The sequence below is a fragment of the Numida meleagris genome, chromosome 2, assembly GCF_002078875.1.
Source record: "Numida meleagris isolate 19003 breed g44 Domestic line chromosome 2, NumMel1.0, whole genome shotgun sequence".
Lineage (NCBI taxonomy): Eukaryota > Metazoa > Chordata > Aves > Galliformes > Numididae > Numida > Numida meleagris.
In genome coordinates this window covers 32875121-32900879 of record NC_034410.1, presented here as the reverse complement: position 1 = coordinate 32900879, position 25759 = coordinate 32875121, and the positions used below count along the sequence as shown (strand labels likewise).

General features: G+C 40.9%; 1 protein-coding gene across 2 annotated transcripts in view; it reads left to right on the top strand.

Moving 5' to 3' along the window:
- JAZF1 (JAZF zinc finger 1) overlaps window positions 1-25759 on the top strand; it is a 179679-nt gene that overhangs the window by 148510 nt on the left and 5410 nt on the right. For both annotated transcript variants that reach the window (XM_021385521.1, XM_021385522.1), the window contains 2 exons: window positions 1614-1810; window positions 22364-22533. In XM_021385521.1, coding sequence (XP_021241196.1) covers window positions 1614-1810; window positions 22364-22533 — 367 coding nt within the window. The remainder of the gene's footprint in view (window positions 1-1613; window positions 1811-22363; window positions 22534-25759) is intronic.

Sequence of the window (25759 nt, the reverse complement as noted above, 5' to 3'; positions counted from 1 at the left end):
GTTATCTCTTCTCGCCGAGGTCCCCAGCACCTCTCTCTGCCACCTACAGCCCGTGCAACAACTCAGCATCCTCAGCATTTCCTTCCCTAGAGTTCTTCTCTGGTGCCACTTCCACCCATTAGTCTACCACATTCTTAGACTTCTCTGAGAAGAGTGTGACTATTGAAAGAAAGCCAGGTTGTCCTTACTTAGTCCAATACAAATAATTGATGGTAATTTTTGTCATTTTATTTCCTTACTGGATTGCAAATGTGAGTTTCTAGGTGACAGCTGGCTCCAGGGTGACTGCAGCATACAGGCTGCACAGAAGTTCTCACTTATCTGAATACGCCCTTCACAATTTGCCAAGGTTGTAAGCTCATCATTTAAACCTAGGATCTTGGCTAAAACCTAGCTTTCTCTGAAGTCAGAGAAACCTTTAAGCATGTGGAAGTGGCATTGAAGGACATGGATTAGTGAGCATGGTGGGGGATGGGTTGGCAGTTGGACTAGATGCTCTTAGAGGTCTTTTCCAACCTTAATAATTTTATGTAACTTAAACATTCTGTATCACATGCTGTTGTATTATTTACTGACAGACATAGTTTATGACTTGGCATAAAACCAGAGGACTGTGCAGAAAAAAGATAATTTTCTTCAGACTGTCCTTTTAGTAATCCTTCAAGATGGCTCCTTGTTCAGTGGAAGTGAAAGGAAGCGAGGATTAAAATATCACTGGAGCACTTAATGCTGGAGCTCTGAGTTGCAGAGGCCCCAGTGTAGGGGATCCCCAGCTCTTTCAAGAGAAGTTTAAGGCAGGTGCCGGCAGTGATGCTTTGAATGTCAGTATAGCGCGGTATTGGGTGTTCTGGTGTAACTGTCTACATGCATTTCGCTTAGAATAAAAGTGGTCTTTTTCACTCCAACTATTCTTTTTTTTTTTTTGGAAGGAGTCAAAGTGAAAAAATCTAATTTCATTCCAAGTGAGATATCCCAAGTAAAAAGTTACACTGCTAGAATTACTGCACTAAAGGAGTACACCTTATGTTGTGCGTTTCCTCTTAGCATCCCACAGAGATGAACCTTGAGCTGCATTAAACCTTTCAGCAGCATGTACCGAAGCTCTACAGGGAGGTCTAACTTGGTTTTCAAGAGTTGGAAATTCCCATTTGAGGACTTAAAACTTAACTGGATGTCTTTTATTCCAGACAATGCTGTTAGAATAAAAAATGTGATTATCCTAAGTTGGAAATGATGCATCTGCACATTGTAATTCATAATACCACTTTGACCTTCCTATTCAGTATATTTGACCTTAACTTTATCTCCACTGGAGCTACTCAGCTACTTTTCCACAGAGGGATTAAGTGTAGTTATTGTAATATTGTGTACAATACTGATCTTTGGTTGGAGATTTAAAAAGCTTGTGCATTTGTGCATGATGTAAATGTCTAATATGAATTACATAAAAATCAGAAAGTTGATGAAGAAGTTTGTATTCTTGCAATCTCTGTGTTGTGGAGGAACTTGTCATGGCTGATTTTAAGCTCCAGTTGGTCATTGACAGCTTTACCTAAAGCTTTCTTGCTGACAGCATTTGAAGTCACTCACCCTCATGATTGTCCTTGTTCTAGGTTTATGACTGATGCGGCTCGACGTGAGCAGGAGTCTTTGAAGAAGAAAATTCAGCCGAAACTCTCTTTGACTTTGTCAAGCACAGTGTCCCGTGGGAATGTATCCACTCCGCCTCGCCACAGCAGTGGAAGCCTTACTCCTCCCGTTACCCCTCCAATCACTCCTTCCTCTTCGTTTCGTAGTAGTACTCCAACAGGTAAACATACACTGTTTTGCTTATCCCCAAATCAGCTTGCATTTGTTCTGTGTGGCTTTTGAGAATATTAATTTAGAGAATAGCTAAGCACTGAACACTCTTTCGTCTTCTCTTTGTTGGAGGTATTAACGTACTCTGTCTACTCAGTCTAGCAGTTTCCATGAATTATGTATTAGTATTTTTTACAGTTTTGATTGAAATCAGCCAACAGACTGAAAAGTCAGCACAGGTAGACTTGTAGTAATGTTCAGTTGTTGTCAAGACATACACATGACTTCATTTAAGAGACAAAGTTTGAAAAAGAAAAAGAAAAACAAGGAAAATATATTCTAAAAAAAACAGTGATCTGTGTTTTATTAATAACCAAGTCATCCTCTAATTTTCCCAGCTATAAAATTCCTGGGAAGTTTTTTTCACTGCTTGAAGAAACTGAAAGTTGCTTGCTATGTTGAGCCAGATCTCTTGACTCAAGTGATTCTGGTTTGCGTTAGCTAGGGATCTTGTTTCAGACAACAGTGTTACACTTCAAGTTAAATTCCACTTTTTCAGTTCTAAAAATATGAAGGCATATATGTCGTGTCCCACATATGAAGGAGGAGAGTGGAGGTCAGATTTGTAAATTTCTCATTAGATTAATGTTAAATAATATTTGAGGTCCAAGCACATTCATCAGTTTTAATGAGAATCTCGGTACTACAGTTATCTTAAAAATATTGACACACAATTATATCTGTATAAGCTGTGCAGCTACGCTATGTGACTTACAAGAAATTGAAATTAGCTTTGCATCACTTAACTTTATGAAAGAAAAAAAATAAAAGGCAGGAGATGTTGGCAGAGAGAGAGAAAGAGAGAGAAAGAGATCCCTGGTCCAGCGTTGGTTCAGCCAAGCATTGAAGTCTGAAAGACCCACAGAGCTTCTCTCAGGCATCCTCTTTTTCCTTCTAGATTTACAGGGTTTGCCATTGCAAGTTCATTGGTAAGTCCACAACAAATGAGTTTGCAATAAGTAAGTTTGCCACAAACAAGTTTCCAGTCAAAGCTTATGCAGCAAAACGGGAGTTTTGGACAAAGCAATGCCCTCCTGTCTGCGCAGGGCTTCTTCCTCCAAACCAAGTCTTTAACCTTCAGTTTGTTGCCATGGCAATGGTCTTATCTTGCAAGTGTTTGAGACAATTTCAGGCGTGCCACAGATCAAGTGTTTTTGGTTGATCTCCTACAATGTATCTATGCTGTTTTGTAATAAATAGACTCAACCTATTCCTCTTAGTAAGAAATAGCATTAGTATCCCTGCTTTGATAAATTGCCTTGCCGTGTATTTTGTATAAGCTATTTAACATTTTGGTATTAATGATTAAATGAAAAAGGTGTAGCAGTCCATGTGTCACTCTCTCTGTAAGTTCTGAAATGAATGGTTTGTTCAGTGTGTCCTTGTAGATGAAAAAGGGAAGCGTGTTGAGTACAGCTAAACAATGAAGTCTGAATGTAATGCAGAAAATTTAACAAGTAAATTTTTCTTAATTATTTCCTCTTTGGAATGAACTGGTTCACCTCCTTTGGTACAGATGTCAAGGAATTTCTCCTTCCTTTTGCTTTGTATTTGCTTTCTTCAGCTTCTACTGAGTAGGCTAATTCATGGTGTGGTCAGGTAGCACAACTTTGAATGTCTGTCAGCACCACTGGTTAACTATCTGATGTTTGAAATACACTCCATTAAACACTAAAGAAAATCTATACTAAAATAATTATATTTTTGTTATTTGTATAAATTTTCAATCTTTTAAAGTTATTCAGAATGTTGTTTTACCTGCAGTAAGGAGAATCAGCTTGTTTTGGCTCAGTGAGTTTCTAGGTTAACTGAGTCGTACTTGCCAGGTTATAAATAATATCAGCTTCCACTTTCTGCATTCTGTGTTACAAGTTTCCCCTTGGAGCCATGTTCCAAGGTTAGGATTTGGAATACCCTGGTACCAAAAACAACATATAAAACAGATATTCTTTCTTGAAGATGTTTGGTTTCTTTAAAATATATATATATATATATTATTAATTGAGTTATGTTTCAGCAGAAATTTCTCACCTCAGAATTTCCATTTTTGTCATCTTACAAGTTTGTCTGGACCTAAAATAAGCACTGAGATTTTTCTGATAAGTACAGAATTTTTCCTAGCGTTTTCTTGGGATAGGATTTTGTTCTCAGTGATAGTTAAAACATACATGCATATGTATGTATGTGTATATATGTATGTATATATATATTTATATATACTCTAGATGTCTCTTGCTTGATCAGAGGGGTTAGACCAGATGACCTCTAGAGGTCCCTTCCAACCCTAACCATGGTGTGATTCTCTGCTATGTAGATCACGTGCTCAGAGTCCTGTTGTGGCTGAGTTTCTCTTCTTCCTCCCTATGCAAGCACTGCCTAGGGAGCCTAGGAAAATGTCATCTGGGTTGATGTTAACTGCTGTAATCCAAAGTAATCATTGTCCTCATCATCCTTTACACCTATACTTCATCAAAAAAGAAATGGGATTGCTTTTACTGACTTTATTTATCGTTACAGTGTTACTTATATTACCTCTGCTCTCAGTTGTTCAGTACTTTGTAAGGGTATTGAAATTCAGCTGTGCCTGGCGTTACTGTTGCTGCACTAGGTGTAAGTCCAGGATGGTTCCACTGTAGAAGACGGAAAGAAAGCATGCCTTAAAAGCTGATGAGATGGCATACAAATAGCTGCATGTCCCTCAGCAGAGAATAGCTGTCGTATCTATGGCTGTTTGCCATTCTTTCTCGAGGTACGAACTGGGAACCTTTTGGGTCCCATTTTCCAATTAACGTCCTCCATTTAGGTTTGCTACTTGTCTTGGCCTCGCTAGATGTGGTGATGTTGTCTTGAATAAAGCGGCCTGGACCTCAGTGATCTCTGTGTACGTCCTCAGAGTGTATGTTCCACCATTGCATGATGCTGTTAAGCTACTGTTGTCATTTTTCAGCAAAGTGCAATTTCATATAATGATCTCCCGTTCGCATACTGACCAGATTTGAACCCACTTAGCTTATGAAATTTGATAAGAAACAGTCCGAGGTGGTTTGGCTGCAGAGAATGTTTGTTAAGTTTTGCAGTAAAAATCTATGCCAAAGGTCTACAGGCCAAATTCTCAGACAGAGCTGAGCAGCTTCCAAGTTGACACACATACATGCTGCAAATGTTACATGCGTATGTAGACCACCTTCTTGTGTATGAATGGGATTATTCACAAATGGCATATTCGGCAGAAATATGTAGTGAAGAAGTGTGTTCTTGAAGGCTCTTCTCAGGTAATGAGGACTCATACTTCTCTGCAAACTGTGTGTGTTAGTCCCCTGAAACAGCCCATTTGTGATTTTGGTGGGAAGTAGAAATGCAGCAGTTAATTTTCTATACCTCCCCTCTGTTCCCTCAGGGGTGACTTGCATGTGCTGTCTCTGCTTACATTTGGCTTTTTGTTCCGTCTCCTGTAACAAGTTTTCTCTCCTTCTCAAGACCTACATCCTCTAATAATTGCCTGCAGTTCACTTTAAGAAATTTGTTCCAGTTTTTGTTGTAACAATAGTGTCTCCCAGGAGACTTCGTTTAGTGGGCTTAAAGCTCTTGTTAGGATTCGCAGGCAGGATTTAGCAGAAGAAATGGCTTCCATCCGTAATAGACTCCTTAGGGCGCAAGGGAAATAGAGCTAAGTAGCAGCAGCACACAGCTTCTTTTGGAAAGACATTAACATTCTCAAACATTGAAATATCTTTCTTTCAGGAGCGCTCAATTAAGTCACAAAAACTTGTGTTGCTTTTATTTTTAAATGTCCGTTTTAAACCCGCAAAACTAATGAAGTCTAGTTATGGATAAAAATGGGGCTGACACTGCATCTTTAACATACGCTGTTAATTTCTTAAACATTTTTATACATCTGCGTGGCTCACAGATGAAATTGCCGCCCCTAATTTCCTGGCTTTTCAGTGTAAGTCAGAGCACTGATGCACCTTTGAGAACTGTGATATCTCTTCACACTGAAAAGCTTTAAAAAGATTCTGTGATAGTGATTTATTGGTAATTCCTTATAGAAATAACCTTGTCCCGGTTTTAGTTACAAAAGTAGTTCATAGTAATGAGCCTCAAACTTAAAAAATAAATTATAAAGCCATTTTTGCACTGAAGAAGTGCCCAAAATCATCTGAAGTCACTGTTTTGTGTTTGTATTTTCTTCTGTATATATGTCTTTTTTCCTTTTTTTTTTTCTTCCCCCCCCCTTTTTTTTTTTTTAATGATTTCAAGCCTGGGTTTGTAAATTTCAGCCTGGAGTGAATTTTTGGCCCTCTTATAAATCCTAAAGCAAGGGTTTAATACTACCAACTGGCTTTTTAATGGCTCAACCCTAAGTCTTGTCCCTTTCACCTCCCCCCAAAAAAGCTGGAATATTTGGAAACCTCATAATTGGCATTACATTTTGCTCTGAAGAAACTGGCTCTCAGACCTCCTTTCCTGTTTGTTTTGATTTTAATAGATTGCAAGGTATAACATTTATGCAGTTTTAATAGCTTTATAAACCTACTTACTGCCTGATTGCATCGGGCAGCTGATGGCAGTGAGTCCTGGCAGCAAGCATTGAGGATTCTATGGTTGGCTGCAATAGCTACAGCCGTGTGTCAGTCCTTCCACTTGTAAAGGAGATGAAAGGGGTAAGTTTTCATGGGTGGTCAGAGCTGACCCTATGAGGGAGTTGGCAAGGCCCATTTTGATTTGCAGCTGTCATTTAAATAGCTGACTACCTATTGGTTTATCTTACTAATTAGGGTAAATGCCTTTCTGGGGAGTCACGCTTGCGCAGTCATTTCTGATTGACTTCATTAGAAGGGCTTAGCATTTCTATAATACAGCCAACTTGTTTGAAATTTCCACTAGCCCAATCTTAGTATTTACAAAATTGACCCCATTTTCCACCCACAGGAAACCCCCAACTTTTCGATCTCTTCCTTTTTTTTTCCTTTCTGTTTTATTTCTAAAGTAAAATATGAAATCAATAATTAATTTTAATTTGCTGAAAAGCATACTTTGTAGAATTGAATGTTTAACAAATCTAAGATTAAACCAGTAATATTGTAATCAAACAGGCTTAAAGATTCTAAACGGTAATACTTATAGACATAAAGGAAAGCTCTGAGGCTTTCACGTTAGTACTATTGATGTAGAAACCCTTATATTTACCATCTGAGGGTATTATTTGAATAATGATTTGGCAGATCTGTGGCAACAGTGTAGCTTATAGTGCATGTCTAGATACAGCGCATAGAGCATATCCATAGCTGAAATCAAGACTGCTTTGTAGCTTTGTCGATAATCCCAAAGCTGCACAGTTCCAGCCAGTTAGAATATATCACGTGAAATGGGCTAATATTTTTCTAATAAATCATACCAGCGGTGAACCATGACTTATATAATATATGATTTAAAGATAGGAAGTGAAACTTAATATATTTTCAGTTTAAAAAAAAAAAATCAGTCCTCAGCTAGTGTGTATTTTCAGAGCCTGTTGTAGTAAGTGCTTTCGATACTCAGTGTGACCGAACTCTTACATCTGTACAATGATTTTAAATGTTTAGTTAGGTTGCAGATTTAGTTTCTTTTAAAGAGAATCATTCCCCATTCACTCCACTAGAGAGTATCTCATATGATTAATGCAGTGTATGTATAAACTTAAATGCAATAAAATTAATAGATTCTTACAGCTCAGGCTATTAATCTTTCCTCTTATTCAGTTGGATTTTGTTCAGTTTTCAAATGCAACTTCTGGCCAAACACTGACCAAAAAGTTACAGCTTCCTTCTGGTGTTAACGAGTGTTGCTACTGATGAAATAATTTAGAGCTTCATTGTTCCCTTTATGGGTGACTAATTTAAAGGAGATTAAACTGTCTCTGTTACAACTTAGGATCTCCTTTCTCCTCTTGTCTAAGGCAGTCGGGTCTCAGAAATGAATCTGTAAGAATCCACCTCGCTTGTGGCTCGCTCAGAGCTTGTCTTTGTGGGAGCTTTGCTTTGGGGAAAATTGCAAAGCAGCGTGGAGCAATTTGGGAGTTTTCTCAGTAGGCACTGTTAACTCAAGTAATGTTATCTCAGTGACTTGAGATATTATTCATAGAATTCTCCTGTATAGCATTTTTTTCATGGTAACTCTTGAAGGAACCCCAGGAGCCTTCTCTTGAACCTATTCATTTTCATTTTTGAGAATCCTAAAGTTGAAAGCAAACCACCCATTGTTTGCTGGTAATAGCAATCAAAAACACAATAGTAACCAGCCATTGGATCTGGGTACTGAAATGGGGTGAGAGACGTGCCAGAAACTAATATGGTTTAGATTCTAAATGTGTGTTTAATTTTTGTTACTTCAGTTGTTTGAGAAATGTGCTGTCTTTTTGTAATGCAAAAGCTCGTTTCTCTTCATAGGTATCAATGCAGCAAACATTCTAGCACAGTTTCCATATGTTAAGCTTTCAACAATGAAGTTATCATATGTCACAGACAGCTGTTGTGCAGAGAGCCATTGCAGCACATTAAACAGCGTCTCGCAAAGAAAGAGATCTGCCCGGCTAAGCTGCTTTGTGAGTTTAGAGTGGACAGTAGAAAAGTAAAATAAGTCCAAAATTGATTGAGGACTGAAAGGAGGAGGAACGAGGTGCTCAGAGCTTTTTGTTTACAGATGTGCTGTCAATACATAGCCCAGTTAACCTGGAATTTTAGCAGAACTGCTATTTATATCAGAATGTTTTTAGTTTCTGTCAGCAGATGGTATTTCTGAACTCCATGTTAGGGTGAATCAGAGCAGACTGTGAACCATTAAATCCGCTATTCACTTGATAATCTGCAACAGCTTTTTCTTGGAGCCACGCAGATTGGCTCAATACCGATGTGACTAGAAGAGAGCTTGCTCTTTTGTGGTGTGCTGTTTTTTTTAAGGATAGTATGCTGCAAAATATTCTTAGGACAGTCGAGTCAATGGAAAGAAGTGCATGTTGATGGGCATGCTATTTTTAAAACAAAAAAAAAAATTGTGCTACGAATTCAGTTTGTATGCATTTTAAGCACAGGATTAGTGGTAAGCATCAAACCAGTCACTGAGGAAGTGAATGCCTAAATCTGAGCATTTAACAAGTCGTTTTGTCAGACCAGAATAAAGTATGTATGCACTTTGCAGAGTTGCAAACCCAAGAATTTATATAAGTGCAAAGCATAACTTTAGCCATTCACTTCAAAAAATCTTCACCTGTGTTAGCATATCTGAAGTACTCAGGTTTAATTATTACACCTTATAGTAATGTAGTATAGTATCATGCAGATGTAATTGAACAAAAAATAATGAAAAGTAGAAATATGAGATCAAATCCCAGGGCTCTTTTATTAAATCATCGCTGAGAAGTTGGCTGAGGGTGCCACATTTTTGTGTGTATGACTTATGGGGTGCCTAGTGCAGTAAAGCACAAATAACCAAGTTCTACTGTAACTTGGAAAAACACACTTTGAGATATAAGAGGAACCATCTCATTAGTTGTTCAGATTAACAGAAGTTTCTACTTGCTTAACTGCCACTTAACTTGCGTGCAGTGTTTTTACTTAAAAATTAGATATACAGACCCACTCTTGTATAAACAGTATGGGCAAATAACTAAGCCATACTTAGAAAACGTAGACCAAATCGTGTTCTCCAGCATAATGGAAGTTTGTCTGAATGCATTTGATATTTCAGGCCTACAATGTACGATAAAATATATGATGTAGTATCTCGAGGCGATTGCATTGTGGTCTGTGGCAAAGCTTCCCTCTGCGGGACTTGGCTGGTGCCAGGATTTCACCTTTTCTGTGCAGATGACGAATGAGAACTTTGTTTGTAGCTGTTGGAGCCAAAATGGTTCCATCTAATTGCAGGTTTGGGGGCCTATATTAATCCTACGCGCTAATTAATATATACATATGTTTGCCCAGCATTTAGCAGTCTGAGGCGTCTATTCTAACAGAGCCTTATGGGTGTTCTTGTAAAAAGTAAATGCATAAATAATAATTAAAAAAATAATGAAGGGCATTGTGCGAAACAGTTGATCTACATATGAGTTAACTGTAATATATGTGTGTGCTGAGACATGGTATGAGATTTTCGCACAAGATTTTGGCTGAGGTTGTGACTGGGCATGAATAATAAGTAAAATCAGTGGTAGTTTCTGCCTTAAGGAATAAAGCTGTAGGAGGAGGTTTCCAATAACAATGAAAAATAATAAGTGAAAGTGCAATTATTTCCTATAGGCGTTTTCTTAGCACAGGTGGGATTTATTCCCAGCACCAGCTATAAAGATGTAGTTTTTTCGGAGCTCGATGCTACATTCCCCTGATTTAAAGGGAGCCAGGCTTTAAACTCGTACGTATTCATCTCCTTTTTCCATTATTCCAGAGAGAAAAATGCTTAAGTGCTTATCATTCTTCTTGGGCTTAAGTAACAGCCCTTTCTTTCCGGCATTCATCTACTGCCATACAGGTTCCTTAAAGAGGCAAAAATACACATGACGTTGGTTGCTCACTGACAAAACCAAACCAAAACAAAAAAGAATAGTTTAAAAAAGGATTAGTGACAGATTCGTTTCTCATATCTGTCACAGGAGATAAGCTACATAAGGAACAACAGCCAGCAAGATTGCAGGGAGAACTCTGGCAACAAGGTGTTGCTGATGGCCAAGGGTCAGCACGGGAAATGGAAAAGGTGTGAGAAAGGAAGGGAGATTTTGCCTAAAAAATCTAAAACAGGGCGAAAGTTTAGAGGCAGATCTTTTCTGTTTAAATTATTTCATTTCTATTTCATTATTTCATTCGTATCTTTGATCTGTCAGAGAGTATCTTGACTTTTTTTTTCCCCTTTGTACCATCTCATTACATGGCATTTAATGAAATGTAGCTGTGTGACGGGCATGTCTCTTACAGGAGCCAGGGAGGTCTACCCATGTGTCATTTTTTTGTTTGGTTAGTTTTTATTATCTCGCAGACAAAACTGGAGTCTTCAACCGTTCTGCAAACCACATCCCCATCTGCCTTGCATTCAGAAAATCAAATTATTTTAAATAGTTGTTGGGAAAAATAGGGCTGTGCTGTGAGGGGAGAATACATGAATGTTGGTTTTTCTTTTTTTTTTTTTTTTAATTTTACTCAAAGCTTTCCTCTGCGTTTTCTGCTGTCCTTCCTTTTCCTGCTTTATGGGTACATTTTCCTTATAATTTTGTTAAATTTCTCATTTTAACTTCGGCAGGAAAAAGTGTGTTGAGCAGTTTTTCTATGAAAAAAACGCTGTGTAAAGACTGACTCAGTCTGCAGATTTTGTGCTTTCCAGTAGAAATCTGCATTTTACTAGAGGGGAAGGTGCATCAAAAATTTCACTTGGCATCTTACTTATCTCCCTCCCTGCAGGAAGCTTTACGTGTAGCCTCCCGTTCGTTGTATTTCCTCCTCCCAGCTCATTTGGAGCATTCTTGTTTGATACAGACATAAAACATACCAGCAATTACAGAGCTACTGTGCGGTAGAATTGTATTTTAGTTGCACATACCTGTAATTAATTGTATGGGAATTTTCACAGTACTCTCCCTGAGGAACAATTTCATTGAAAAGTAACTATGTTGTCTAGACTACAGCAACTCATAAAATCATCACTGGTTTTGATTTTTGAGCTACAAAGCAGTAATAGAACCATGGCTCATAGATTTAAAGTACTTCCAAGTGCAGGAACTGTTTTATAATCCCCATCTTAGAAGTCTAACCTGACAAACTGTTTTTAACAGGGTCAAGAACAGAAAATGTACAGTAAGCTTGAAGTAGAAAATGGCTCTGTGTTCATTTGTGATAGGAGCATTTTGGTGTAAAAGTGCATCCTTTGAACGTGGATCTTTCTTCCCCCAAATGCATAAAAGAGGCATGTGTTTTGTCTAAATGTGACTGCCTTTCGTGGCTTGTGGCATAATTGGTTTAATGTAGGAATAGCTTGACACTCAAAAGGGAACTTCAGTGGTCCTGTGTAACAATGACAGCATTCATGTTTGTGTATTTACACTGCAAGGGCCCATTGGTGAAAGGATTAAAAAAAAACCCACAACTATTTAGCTTTATGAATAATCTGCTAATTACCTCAAAAATTGCTAACTGAATGCACAAATGTATTTCAGAAAGTTGGAAACAATAGATGGACATGTGGCATTTTAGGTGGTTGTTTAAATCACATACACATACGTGCACACACATACATATAAAATACTACACTGCAAGACTGAACGGGGTGATTTTGTACCATTATAGTGACTCAAGAACTGAGAAGAACACTCTAGCTTTGCTAGTGCTGTATGTCTGCACGCTGAAAGGAGTTACGGTTTTCAGAGAGTTTGTACAGAGCCTAGCAGAAAAAAAAACCTGTGCTTTCTTAGGCCAGCACTTCAATGTGCCGAAGATGGTGAAACTTAAGCAAATGTTTGAGTTTTCCTTGCACCATAGCCAAAGCAAATCAGAGTTAGAAAAAAGCGAGGGCTAACGTGCCATTTCACACTTGATGATTTAAAACACAGAGAGTTTTATTTCACAGGGGAAATGGTGTATTGTGAGTTGATGTTAGCCAGTACACGATCATCAAAATGAGGTGAGACGCCAGGAAACACAGGATGGTTTAGCTCTCGCATGTTACCAAGTGAGCTAAAGGCTTGCTGACCCCAAAACTATATATTGTCTTGTCTTTTAAGCACTTGTGGCCTTGCAGGTGGGAGGCACCACTCTAATTGTAACTGAAGACCAGACCTGGTCCACGCTAGCACAGTCTCTGTCTTATTAAGGTTTCTCCATATATAGGCAGACAGCATCATCCAGAGCAGTTTCCTGACACTTCTACCTCTAATGCCAAAGGATACCAGAAGCCAAGGAGCAGTGGAAAATGACGGCTTGAAAAGTACTTTCATTTCAGCCTTAGGCCAGTGATGCATCAAATGAAATGACTCACACCTGTTAACGTTGTGTTTGTGCACCTTACTGAAACCGTGATAGCCTCAAAAGAAGGTTTGTGACAGCATACAAAGGGCAGTGCAGTGCAGATTTTACTTTATCAAAAGAAGTGAGAGGAAATACAACTCCCCCCCCCCTTTTTAAACATCCAAAGACATGTTCTTGTCTTTGGATGTTTAAATTGTAATTCTTTTTCAGAAAAATAATGAGGTTTCATTAAGAACCTTAACAGCTCTATCCTGTAGAGATAGTAGTACATAGAGTACATGTAGAGTAGTACATAGGCAGGATGATGAAAGCCTTGATCCTGGTTCAGAATTCAAGTTAGTCCTTGCTGTTGATTTTGAGTATTTGGTTATCTTTCAGGTTACGTTGATGGAGTTTCTTAAATCTAGATGGTCATGCAGGTAGAGTAGTTCTTGTGCTAAGCATAGTTCTTGTGCAAAATAAATCCTCCTAGTCTTCTCTGCATTGAAGTGGACAGTCTGCCATTGCCTCCTCTTTCGTTGGACAAGGTTGTAATCCTCCCAGGGCTTGCAGGCATTAAATCTCTTCAGCATAAAACTGCTGAAAGAGTGCTGGGCTGCCCTGGTCCTCTGTGGGCAGCTTGCCACAGGACACCCTGGGCATGGTTATTCAACTCATCCAGCCCATCTTGGAAATAGCCACGTAGCTGAATTGTACTGAAATCAGCCGTGGTCTCCATGCAGCAAGTGCTACCCACACAGCAATTTGTGGCATTTGGAACCTGGTTGTAGCTTGGTGCATCCTTTTTGGGTTTGCGTGCTGATAAATGGGAAGCATGTAGCAGTTGGGTAGGTAAGGAGTGTGTGCATTGCAAGTTTTATGGCCTGTACTGTAAGTGGCTGAATGGCTTTTGTGCAGCTGTAAAGCATGTTTAACCTGATGTTATAAAACACGTCTCAAATGTATTTTCATAGCTTCATAAACTGTAGTTCATTTATGTAGGTACTTTTTATTGTAATCCTTTATCTTAAACATGAAACTGTTTCCTGATACTGCTTCTACTTTTTTCCTTCTTTTTATGGAAAAAAAAAGGGGGGGGGGGGGGAACGACAAGAAAAAGAATAGAAAAACTACCTTTTTGTTACATGCATCAGGAGAGTCCTTAAGTGCAGCAAAAGCACCCTGAACTTGCATTTTTGTATTGCTAACCTCAGAATGCGGGCCTAGCAACTAAAAAGCCAAAATAACATTAATTATGAATGTTCTTCTCGCTGTGGTTTTTGGAATATAAGTTTGGAACAGATGTTTGGGAGGGAGAGAAGGGGGAGGAAGGATGGAGTTGTTCTCAGCCCCAACTGGTTTTAATTCTTTCTTGAACATTTTGAGTCTATCTTTAAACGTTTGCCAGAGTATAATTAACATCCCGTGACTAAAGGTGGAAAATGTCCTGCTTTGTTTTTCCTCAAATGTATACCTGCTCTTGTGGCTCATGCCAAAGCCAGAGAAAGAAAGGATTCCAGCTGGCATCGGTTTTATTACTGTTACATTAATTTACAGGTTAAGCCTCAGCTGGGAGGGGTCTGCAGGATTGATTTATTTATTTACTTTTTGTTATTTTCATGATTTAAAAAAAAAATTGCCGTGTAAAACGCTGCCATTTAATTACAGGAAGCTTATGCTCTTGTTTGTTGAGCATTTAATAGCTTATTCTTGTTTATACGAAGTTGTAGAAATCTACTTTTAAGATATGTTTAAAGCAGAGATTGTGTTCTTGGGTTTATCATGTTTTTCCTGTACTACGTATAAACAGAAGATTGTACATTATTGAAAGCCCTTTTTTTTTGGTGGAAAATAGGATTGGGGGGAAAAAAAGTTTATGTAAGAATGCAAAATAACTTCCCGAGACTATTGGCGCAGTGTGACCATAAAACCTCAACAGCACATTGTGCAGTGACATTACAACAATTTGCTTTAGCACCTCTGCAGCATTTTCAGAAAGTCCTGTTCTACAGAACACATGCCACGGTATCAGTTGACTGTTTCTTTCCAGAATCCGCTCTTTACATGCATGTTTTTGTGATTAGTTGCTGTTTCACTATTAATTGTAAATTGAGGTGTTTTTTTTTTTTAATTTGCCTTATTACACGAATGTTTTATTTGCATTTATACATCCAGTAAGTTACAGTGTATCTGCTTATAGAGGTGTGCAGGCTCCTTGTGATGGATTTATAAGCTCCGAGCTGGGATTTTCTGTGTTTTATTTTTAAAGAGTGTTCTTTGCCATGCATATATCAAGATATAGATATATCAAGACAGAAAATGGCATGTAATTGCTCCTAAGGCCAGACAGAATCCAGCTGTTCCACCTACCCCTATATTGGCTCTAGAGGAATTTTTTTAACCCTAATTTTATTAGTTTTGATTCCCCCGTAGCCCAGAATGTTGAGCAGACTTAATGTGTAAGTAGTTCCCAGTTTTACTCACGGCAAATAAGAATATATAATGTGAATGTGATACTAATAGTACTTCAGAAAATAAGCATAATCTTTATATTTGCCATTTTAGCTTTACCTCCAGGATTTTAGGGTGATTTCCCCAGTAGGCTGCCTCAGCTGAAGTCATTCTGTGTGAAAGTGCAGTATATTCAGTTTTGTGTTGCTACCTGTAGGATCTGAAGTCTCTGTGGTTTACAAAGAATGCACCTTAGGTTGCTTAAAATTCAGTATGGGCTTACGGTGAACATTTAAATGAAACCAAAAGTGCTTTTAAAATGTTGGAATAGCCCTGTCTGCCATTATATTTAAAGCACTAGCGTTATCAGTGGGCGTATACCTCTACTTGTGGGTTGATCCTGTTTGAAGCATCGCTGTTCACGCGAGCCTTTTGGGCTCTCCCTCTGACTGCCAAGTTGCAGTTGCTGTTTCTACAACCACCTTGAGTGCCCCTGGGGATGTCCAGATAGACCGGATCACACCCTTGCCTGCTTAAATGTTGCCCCTGGGTGCAGCAGACCCTGGTGGCTGAAAGCTACTCTTCAGTTGCTGCAAGCAAACAAGAAGTAGTAATTGATGGTATGACACTTCTTCAGAGCTTTTCACAGTACTTTGTGCATTAAAACAGTGTTAAAAATCATATTACTCTTTGTACTTGAATCTGCATGCACATCATTACACGAGGCGCATTTTTGAAATGCTCGTGGGGTTTATTCACTAACTGAGCTTTGCCTCATCCAGAGACAATAGAAAATGAGTTCCTCAAAATAATAATAGTTCCTAAGCAGCCAGTCATTTAGTGCCCGATACTTCATCTGTGCTGGGAGAGCACTGGAAGGCAGGGCGGTTTCTCCAGAAGACACTTTTCTGGCCAAATCCTGCTTTGACTGGTGTTGTGAGGAAGGGCAGGATGCGTGGAGCACCACAGCCACAGCGACCTGCTGCGGCTCCTTGGAAGGCCGAGGCGGTAATAAGCCGTGATTGCTGCTCTGGGGGCTCCTTTGTGATTGTGGGGAGGGACGGAGGTCTCTGCCAGCCTTGGCGGACGCTTGCTTGACAAACCATAACCATCTCAAGCAGCTCTCTCAAGTGATGGCAGGGCTGCTAAGCATTCCACTGCCTTTGGGAACGCATCTGTCTCTCGCTCAGGAACCAGGCTCAGAGATGCTGGCTAGAGTAAGAGAGAAGACTGCGTGGTGTGCGTTATGCCTGCTGCCTGAAGAAGGCCCATCCAGCCTTCTGCATGGGGAATCCAGCATATGTGCCACGTAGCTGCTTAATCAAACACCAGAACTGCACTTGCAGTCTGAAGTACCAGCATCTGTAGCACTTACACAGCGGTCTGCCTAAACTACCCAGGGTTTTTGTGGTTGTATTATATATATGTTAGCATCATCTTTATGGACATGAATGATTAACATATTTTTGGAAACACAAAAAACTAATCTGAATGGACCTGTCACAGAGACTGAAAAACATTTTCTGTCCTCTCAGTTCCTTCTCCAACAGCAAGCAAGCAAAGGAAAAACCCCAGCTTAGACTGTTTGGGTGATCCAGTGTTGGAAATTTGTTGCCAGAGCCCAACACACTGTGCCACCCGTAACAGGTCATGGCCAAAGAGCCCTGCTGTGGCCTCTAGGCTAAGAACTTGCGTAGCAGCTGTGACACATTTTATTTAACTGTTTTGTATTTCATTGCTCCTAGCATTTATTTCCTGTGCTCTATATAAAGGAAGAATATTCTGTTTCGAATGACTCGATATGCCCTCAGACCAGCAATGAGTATCAGCTGTGGGAATGTTCTCCCTGCTGCTGAGCATAGAGACAGACCGTGTACATCCGTGGGCATGCAGGGGAGAACTTTGACAATTCTGTGAACGTGCTTTAGCATTAGACCACAGTTCTTGTAATATTAATTATTCACTTTTTTCTTTTTTTCCTTTTTCTTTTTTAGTCAAGGAATCTGTCATGGTATATAGGAATGCAGACTCCTTAACGTAAGAAGTGCTCTCATAAAACTTTCCGTGAAACACAAACTGCAAGTCCCGCACGGGACAAAGTGTGAAGCTGAATTTTTATGAGAGATCATTGGAACAACCGTGAACTTTCAGTGACACTAGCAATGCTGCTTCCCACTGCAGTGAGCTTTTTGCTCACAGTTAGTCGTTGTGTACTTGAATGTATACTTTCTGGTCAGGGGAATAATTGGCAAGGATATTTTGTTTTGTGTTTTTCTTTTTCTTGGGAGGAGAGAGGAAGAACTCGTGATGTTCTTGATCACAGATCAAGATAGATAATATTTGTTGTAATCGCACATGCAGCCTGTGCTGTTTTTAATCAGCTTTGTGTTTTTAATATTACAAGGCACGCTGCAGAACTTAAATACACGTTAAATAACTGCAAGAGATGTGCACCTGCTAGAACCAAGCTGAGGAAGAAAGTCCTCTGGAAATCACGCAGAGGAATGAAGGTGTGCACACGAATGGTAGAACTGGATCTTGGCTACAGTGGCATGAATACCAAATAATCTCCACGTGTCTAAAAGATAAAGCTCTAGATTTTCAGCAGTGTAATTGGGATGTTGTCTGTGCTAGAATGTCAGATGGTTAACTCCTGCAAGATGCTTTTGAGGTGTTTAAGTTACTGATTTCACATGCTGGAAGAAGTAGAAGATAGATGTGCAACAGGTCAAGTCTTTGCTGTAGGGTGAAGTGACATACTCATCGACTTCAATAGCAAAACTGAGTGGAAGAAGAGGAGGAGCAAGCCTTGATGCTGCAACTTTGCTCTTCATCACACTATAAAGACTTTTTAGCACTTAGGCAGTAGTCATAGTCCCTTTAAGTGCATGTTTTTTCATCTGGCAAATAAACTGCTGTGAAGCATCCGGCCACCTCAGTTGTGATGCTTTTTGTTAACACTGCATAAAAAGTAAAGCAGAAATAACTTGTTGGCATACTTTTGTTACCCTGTATATAATTTATGCTTTCTCACAGGTGGTAATTGCATGTAATAACCTGGCTCTGCCATGGCAGCCAACGCAAGCTGTGCCTTGTGGTATCCAGCTCATGTCCATCTCCGCCCATGGAGCCCACCCCTTGCTTGAGGGGCAGTGGCATGGTCTCAGCGTGGGAAATTCCAGAAAACAAACAAACAAAACCCTAGCTTTCTTTCCTTGCCTTTGGATTGTTTTGGTTTTTTTAATCTAGTGGGGCAGCACAGCTGAAGTGAGCCTTTTGGCGTGGCTGCTGGAGTGATGAGAGAGGAGATGGCTTTGTGGGCCAGGACCAAAGGAACATTGCTTGCAAGGACTGGGGGCAACATTGGAAAGATGTTATTTAGCCATTGGGAAGAGAAAGCATTAATTCTTGCTCAGGGTGAGGTCTGTGTGGGGTCTCAAAATGAAAGCTTCATGATGCATGCAACTGGATGTGGTGAAAAGCAGGGAGACTCGGGAGGAACATGCCTGCAGGAGAGAGCTGGAGAATTGAGGGTTTTTGCTGTTGCAGAACTAGTCTTTGGTTATGGTAGTAACATTGCAAATTCATACACCACCTTGCTGAAAGCAGGAGCGGCTCTATCAGCTTTTCCCTTCCAGGTATTTGGACACCTCGTCAAAGAGAAATACATGTTGTTGAGTTTTGGGGCAGCCATTTGCTTCAGACTTCCAAAGTCCAACTGGGGAGCAGTGGCCCTTCTGAGCATTATGAGAAGCGAGGAAGCCAGCAGCACGCGTGCTGTGCTGCTGGAGGGGCTGCTCGGTGCCTGCAGGGACAGCGTACCCCAGCCCAGCACCCCACTGTCCTGGCAGGGGGCAGCCAGCTGAGGTGCCAGGAGCTCTTGCAGTGCTTATTTCAAATGACTGTCACACCCTGACACAAGCCATAGGTCAGGCGCAAAGGTGCTGACATTATTTTTCCCCTTCACAAGTGAATCTTGACATTTATTATTGTGCAACACCACCCAAGTCTAAAAAAGAAGGGGGGAAAAAAAGAGAAAAAGCAAGCAAGAAAGCTGTATCTCAATGAAAGCACGGAGCTGTGTGCTCCCTCCCTACAGCACTGCTGTCCCCTGGCCGGGTGCCCGTACACCTGACTGCTGCCCGGCGTGGGAACGCTGCGCCCAGCCGTGGCCGTGCGGTGCTTAATTAAAGTCCCCGACCTGCGTGCTGAGCTTCTTGTTTCTCCTCTTTGTTTTTTTTTCCTTTCTGGTTTGTTGCACGCAAGCAGTGAGGCTGGTGGGGCACCACTTGGGTCGCTGCTCTCAGACACTGACAACTGAGGAAATTAAATTCGGAGGCGGAATCGGTTGAAAGCGTGACTAAAGCGGTGTTGTTTTTCTATGGCAACTGAAACAACATAATTATTTAAAGGAGAAATTTTTATTGCTAATGAATTTTTTTTTTTGAGACGGTCGGTTCTTACACTTTGTTTATACCAGCTCCCTCTTAAATACATTTCGGGAATTGTTTGTTGTGTTGTTTATCTTAAGGGAGCACAAGCAATTGAGTGCAGTAGGACCCTGTTAGATAAGAGTGGTGGTGGACTCTGCGGCTCCTGCTTGTGCAAAGTAATGTGCCTTTGAGGTACGCTGCATCGTTAGCAGTATGGCTGTTCAGGGAGAGGAGGAAAGCGTGTTCCTATGGTTATTCACGTAATCCTATTTGTAAAATCCCCATTGACAAGTCTGGGTTTAAAAAGCCGAGACACCAGAGAGCTTGTTTATACTGTTGAACAACTCTTTAGACTGCGCTGGACAAAATCTTGCATTTTGGTGCAGGTAAGCTAATGAAAATGGAGCCGTGGAGATGTGCTGACCTTGCAGATGCCCTGCCATGCTTCTTGGTTTCTTCTCTCTTTCACTGAGTCTCTAAGGAAAGCCCAGGAAAACGTTGTTACAGAGTTGGATCTGTGCAAAGCTATTGGAAAAATTAAAAGATGCCTTGAAAGTAAGGGAAGAAACGCGCCATTGTGGTTACTTCAGCTCCCCACCACTCCTATGTATCTTGTCCCTTGCATTGTGTATTGCCTGTTGGGTTTCCTAATGCACCCACTGTTGTTGTATGCTCCTTGCTGTCACTGAGAGTGGTGATATCCTCAGTAGATGTCACGGTCTCAGGTGATATTTTCTTTAGGAAGACAAAATCCCATTTGTGAGGAAATCACCTCCTTTAGGGGGTTATTTACAATGGCAGAAATTGTTGGTGTCAGCACCTCCAACCCTCGTGTGTTTTCTTATCCTAGAAGTGCATATACTTACTCACAGTAGGTTTTTCTGTTGCGTTTGGTCAAAAAAAAAAAGAAAAGACTGAGCTCAAAAGCTTGAAAGGAGCAGCTTGAGGAATTTTTTCCATCAAGATACAATCAAGGGCAGGAAATCGTAGAAGCAGAGTTGTGGTTTTGCCTCCATTTTTTTATTAGTTAATTAAACTCTAACAACTCTTAACTTCATTTTAGGTTAACTGTTCCTAGAGTTCAGAAATATTTTAAGAGGTCAGTAACGCTTTCCTTGGCTTTCAGTCTTTCTGTGTGGGATAGGGGCTCTCGGGCAGCAGCCGCGCCGCTCTCCAGATGTTGCGCAGTGTGTGCGTGCGCTCGCGGCGGCATTTGTCGCTGGTGGGAAACGATCCATCCTTCCTCATCTGCGCACCACCCCGCAAGGATGGAAACCGCAGGGAAGCAGCGTGTATGGCCTGACATCTGTAAGCTGCCTTACCGTATCTGATTAAAGCGCAGGAGCCCTAAGTGCTTGCAGCTACCAGTTGACATGCATTTTTGCTTAATGAGCGGGAGGGAGCCTACGGGGTGGGGGAGAGGAGAACTGCAGGCCCGTAGGTGAGTATTCAGTTTCATGAGAAGCAAAGAAAAAACAACCCCACAAAGCCCCCATTGTAGATGGCAGCGTGGCGGTGCTCCTCGCGAAGTCGCGATGTTTCTTTTTTAAGGTGCCATAAGGCAGCTGTCTGCGTTTCCTTCTGACTGCCTCGAGCCGCGCGGTGCATGCGCTTGGAGGGCATGTGAGGGAAGCCAGCAGAGCCGTGCGAGTGTCGTATAACCGCCTTTAATAACGGGAGCCATTCCAGCACTCGGAGCCAAATCGTCTTTCAGCAGAAAGGATAAAATTGAGCAGAGCTGGGAAAGGGGAAGAATAAAGGGGAGGGGAAACACAGCACCACCTCCCGCTGACACCGCAGAAGTTTCCCTAAGCTTTCTCTCTCCCTCCCTCTGCGTGTATATTTTCTTTTTAATCAGCCGGGGCTCTTCCCTCCCCTGCTTCTTTTTTACTGTATTTTTACGGCTGGAATTCTGCTTTCCCAATTTCTCTTGTTTCACATTCAGCTTCTTCGGAGAAATTCATTAATAGTTACTGCAATTAAAAATAATAAATAAACTCAGCACCAGCTGCTCAGATGGCTGCCGTAGCATATCTGGAACGTAACGCGGTCTGTTCGGGGCAGCCACACAATGCAATTTATCCCTACACCTGAGGGAATGAATTTCACAACTATAATTGCTACAATATAATTCTTATTAATGTTGTGCTATAATTCCCATTAATTCCAAAGGGCTAGTAAATGCATTAGGACTTGTCAACATATTATTTTACACTGTTTATGATCTGTAGAATTACGCTCTTCGGTATTGTATTGCATAAAGAAAAGCCTTAAAATGAGCTTTAATTGCAGGGCGGAGAGAAAACACACTTTTGTTGGGCATTGGGAAGGAAGGAGGGATCCTGTTGTTTGAGGAGCAGTGAAACTGCATTCTAAAATCAGTCCTTTGAACTTGCTGTGCCACACAGTTAACTCTTTATGACGCCGTATTAATAACGCCTGTCTTGGTTATTAGAAAAAGAGCCACTGGTGTCTTTATGAAAGAATAAATAGCCGTAAGAAGGATAGGTTTATAAAATGAGAAAGAACTGTCTTCCAGCAAAGACGAAAGTGGGGAAATTGCAAGTCATTGTAACTGATGTAATAAATGCAGAACGCGTTATCTCGCCGTGCTCTTATTTATTCTTGTTTTATCTCGCTACCCTGCTTTTCTAGGTAGTGAATATGATGAGGAGGAAGTAGACTATGAAGAATCAGACAGTGATGAGTCCTGGACTACAGAAAGTGCTATCAGCTCTGAAGCTATCCTTAGTTCAATGTGCATGAATGGAGGGGATGAGAAACCTTTCGCCTGTCCTGTTCCTGGATGTAAAAAAAGATATAAGGTAAGCAGTAGCACAGACCTGCCTTCTCCCTTCCTGGTGCGGGTAAGAGAGGAGAAAAAAAAAGCCTGTAAAACCATTTTATATCTTTCTCATCTAATAGATTTGTCCCGTGTGTTATTGTGCTGTTCTAGCAGAGTGTGGGTTTCGATCACTGATTTCCTCTTGAGCACAGCCAAGCTTTATAAAGTTCTGTAAAGAATGTAGAGCCTTCTGCATCCGTGTTGTCAAATGAGATTACATACAGTGACTTTCACGAGACTTTTGTGTTACACATTTCAACTAGCTTCCATTATTTAGACAAATTAATGTCAGAACTCGGGAGACGGTACCAGCAAAACCATCACGTGTCCCTTTCAGAGGCACTAAGAAGCTTCTGTGCATCAGTACCAGGATGGACTCCTTCTGTGTACCTGGGAGAGATGAGATGCTGCTCTCCTTCATGAGGCCGCGCCCAGGTCCTGTGCCTCGCGAAGCTGATGCAGGAAGGTGGTGGTTAATGTTTTGCAAGTCAGAGGTCACCTCCAAAAGGCAGAGCCTCAGAGAAACTCTGGCATCATTCTGTCCTGGGTCAGTGTCCCAGTGACTCATGTGCACAGTCGTCACTGTGTCTGGCCTTGAGTGCTGGGCTTGCATCCCTCTGCGTGACATGCTGGGAAGCTTTTTTTTTTCCCCCTTTCTGATTACTTTCCATCATGAGAAAAATGTGGCTGTTTATGGGAGTGAAAAGTCTTTAACTCTGAACCTTGAGCTGGCTGGTAAAGAACATACTGTGATGTTGTGGGGACGGGGATATTGCTTCACGTGAACTGGTGCAGGGACAGATGGAATTTTACTGACTGGTTTAGACTGCATCACAGTATTCTGTAGTCACTGCAATTTAGGAACAGAAATCATTTATCGGCCAAAATTCCTTTAAACCATTTCTGCGTGAAGCACTGGGAAATTCAAGCACTGACCTGTACCCTACAGAAAGCAGTGGTGGTTGAGTTTGTTTTTATACTTGTTTTATCTTAGGGTTTGCCTTTAGAAAATTAGGGACTTACAGGAGAACAGAAGTATGAAAGAGAAATATAGGAAGACCAACAACATCCGAGATAAAGCAGTTGTGACAAGAATGAATAAACTGTGTGTGAAAACGTGCAGTGGATGAAAATGTGTGTCAGTGATCCTGCAGCTGTTCCGGACCGCGGCTTCTCCGTTAGCAGCAGATCATGAGACAGATTCGGGTACAGTGCTGGGAGATCAGCTAATGCTTGCTTAAAATACTTTTAACATGAGCAAGAAAGCAGCGTGCTCGTTTCATGCAAGTCTGGTTTTGCAGAGCTGTAGCTGACCTATGTAATGATTATTCTCTGTCTCAGGACAGGGCAGAGGGAAAGACGTTTTGAGACTATTTGCATGTATTACTTTAGGGCTATAGCCACATTATTGGTAATACTTGTGTGTGGTAGAGGCTGCATCTGATGAAGGGTATGGTATAAAAACTAAATCCCTGGCTCAGGAAGCAAACAAGCCATGGTGATTGTTAGAAGTCACTATGCCCACAGGGCATCTATGCATTGCAGAAAACTTTCATTTAATGGCAGCGGCTAGAAGGAGAACCCTGTAATTTGCTATATCCTGTCTGTTCTCTGTTTGACTGCCAGCCCTCTGTCTTTTTATTGCCCAAATAAGCAAGCTGTTCCTGCCTGCTTCTGCTATCTCACTACCTTCGTCTCAAATGCATGAGGACTGTCTAAGGGATGTCTTGTACACCGTTAATGTTAGAACAGTCGGACAGGGAACAAATTAATGACCCATAGAGAGGCTGACAGTCAGAGAGCAGCAGCAAATAAAACGTGCCATATATTCCTAAGAGACTCACCTCTGTTCAGTCCAGATAGGAAAATGCATTTCCTTTAACTCTGCCTCACCTCATCTCTCTTTTCTGTGGGCTCTGCTTCCTTCCATTTTTCTTTTTAGCCTATTTTTTTTTCCTTTTACGTTTTTATCTCCGTTTCCTTCCTTTTAGATTTGTGTCAGCCGTGTTTCTTGTTTCCTCTTCATCTTCCTTCTGCTTCCCCCCCCTCCTCAGATGAATTATTTGCCGAGTCTGGGTAGGGAGTCCTGTGATCAAAGCGCTGGGATTTTCTGGTGGGTACTGGATAATCACAGTCAGGGCTGTAAAACAATTATAGAGCTACAAACAGGAACACGGACATGCACATACAGTAATTGCCAGGCTCACTTTACGGCTGAGAAAGGATGCATTCTTTTGGGGAGCGAGGAGGAAAAGAGAATATACACAGTTTTCTTTTGTCTGGCCTTACGTGACGTATGTTTGAGAAGCAGAGATGTTATTTTTAGGTGTGTTATTTGTACTACGGTACTGCCTAAAGGGACCCAGTAGGGATCAGGGCTCCTTTTTGCAAACAATGTACAAGGATAAAAGATGGCCTCTGCACTGAAAAGTCATTATGGAAAGGTAAATAAGACAAGAATGAGTACAACAAATACTCCCAAGGAGTGGGCTGGGGCGGACAATGGAAACTGTAATAAGAACATGTTTATACACAAGCCCAGATGAGTATCAGAAGACCCTACTGGCCTCCTGCCCAGCTGCTATCTGCTGGCGGTCTCCCATAGGCGTCACAGTAGAAGCGAGTCATAAAAATTGAATTGTTCTTCAGGAACTTTATTTTTTTATTTTTATTTTTTTTTAGAAATCAAATTGCTTGCTTATAAAAACGTATTGGTAGTAAGCCCTCTGTATGGTATGGCGCAGCACAAGTTCTTCTTGAAGTGCCAGAGATCCTGAAAAAGAATGAGCTTTTTCATTAATGGCTTGTAAATGCATTTGGTGGGATATTCCCAAACAGCAGTAGGAGTTTGGATTATGCTGACTTATAGGTGTACAACGGCCTCCAAAGCTTGCTAATTTCTGGAGCTTGCTTTCTTTTTCTCAAATTACCGTTGCCGACCTGGACAGAAAATGATGAGTATTTGAGTTTGTAGTTCACTGGTTTTTGTTTATCTGCTTTGTATTGAAGCCTTTGTTTTTTAGAAGATCATCCAAGTGATTCAAAGGAACTCAACCATCTTGTTCCCTCTGAGCGTGCCCTCACCAGCTGTAGGCTTTACTCTCACATCCAGGTGACCTATCCAGTAGTCTGTGGGTATTGAGTTCTTTACGTGCTTCGCAGAATGGCACCTGCAGGAGCTAAGAGTGGATTTATGAAGCTGGCAA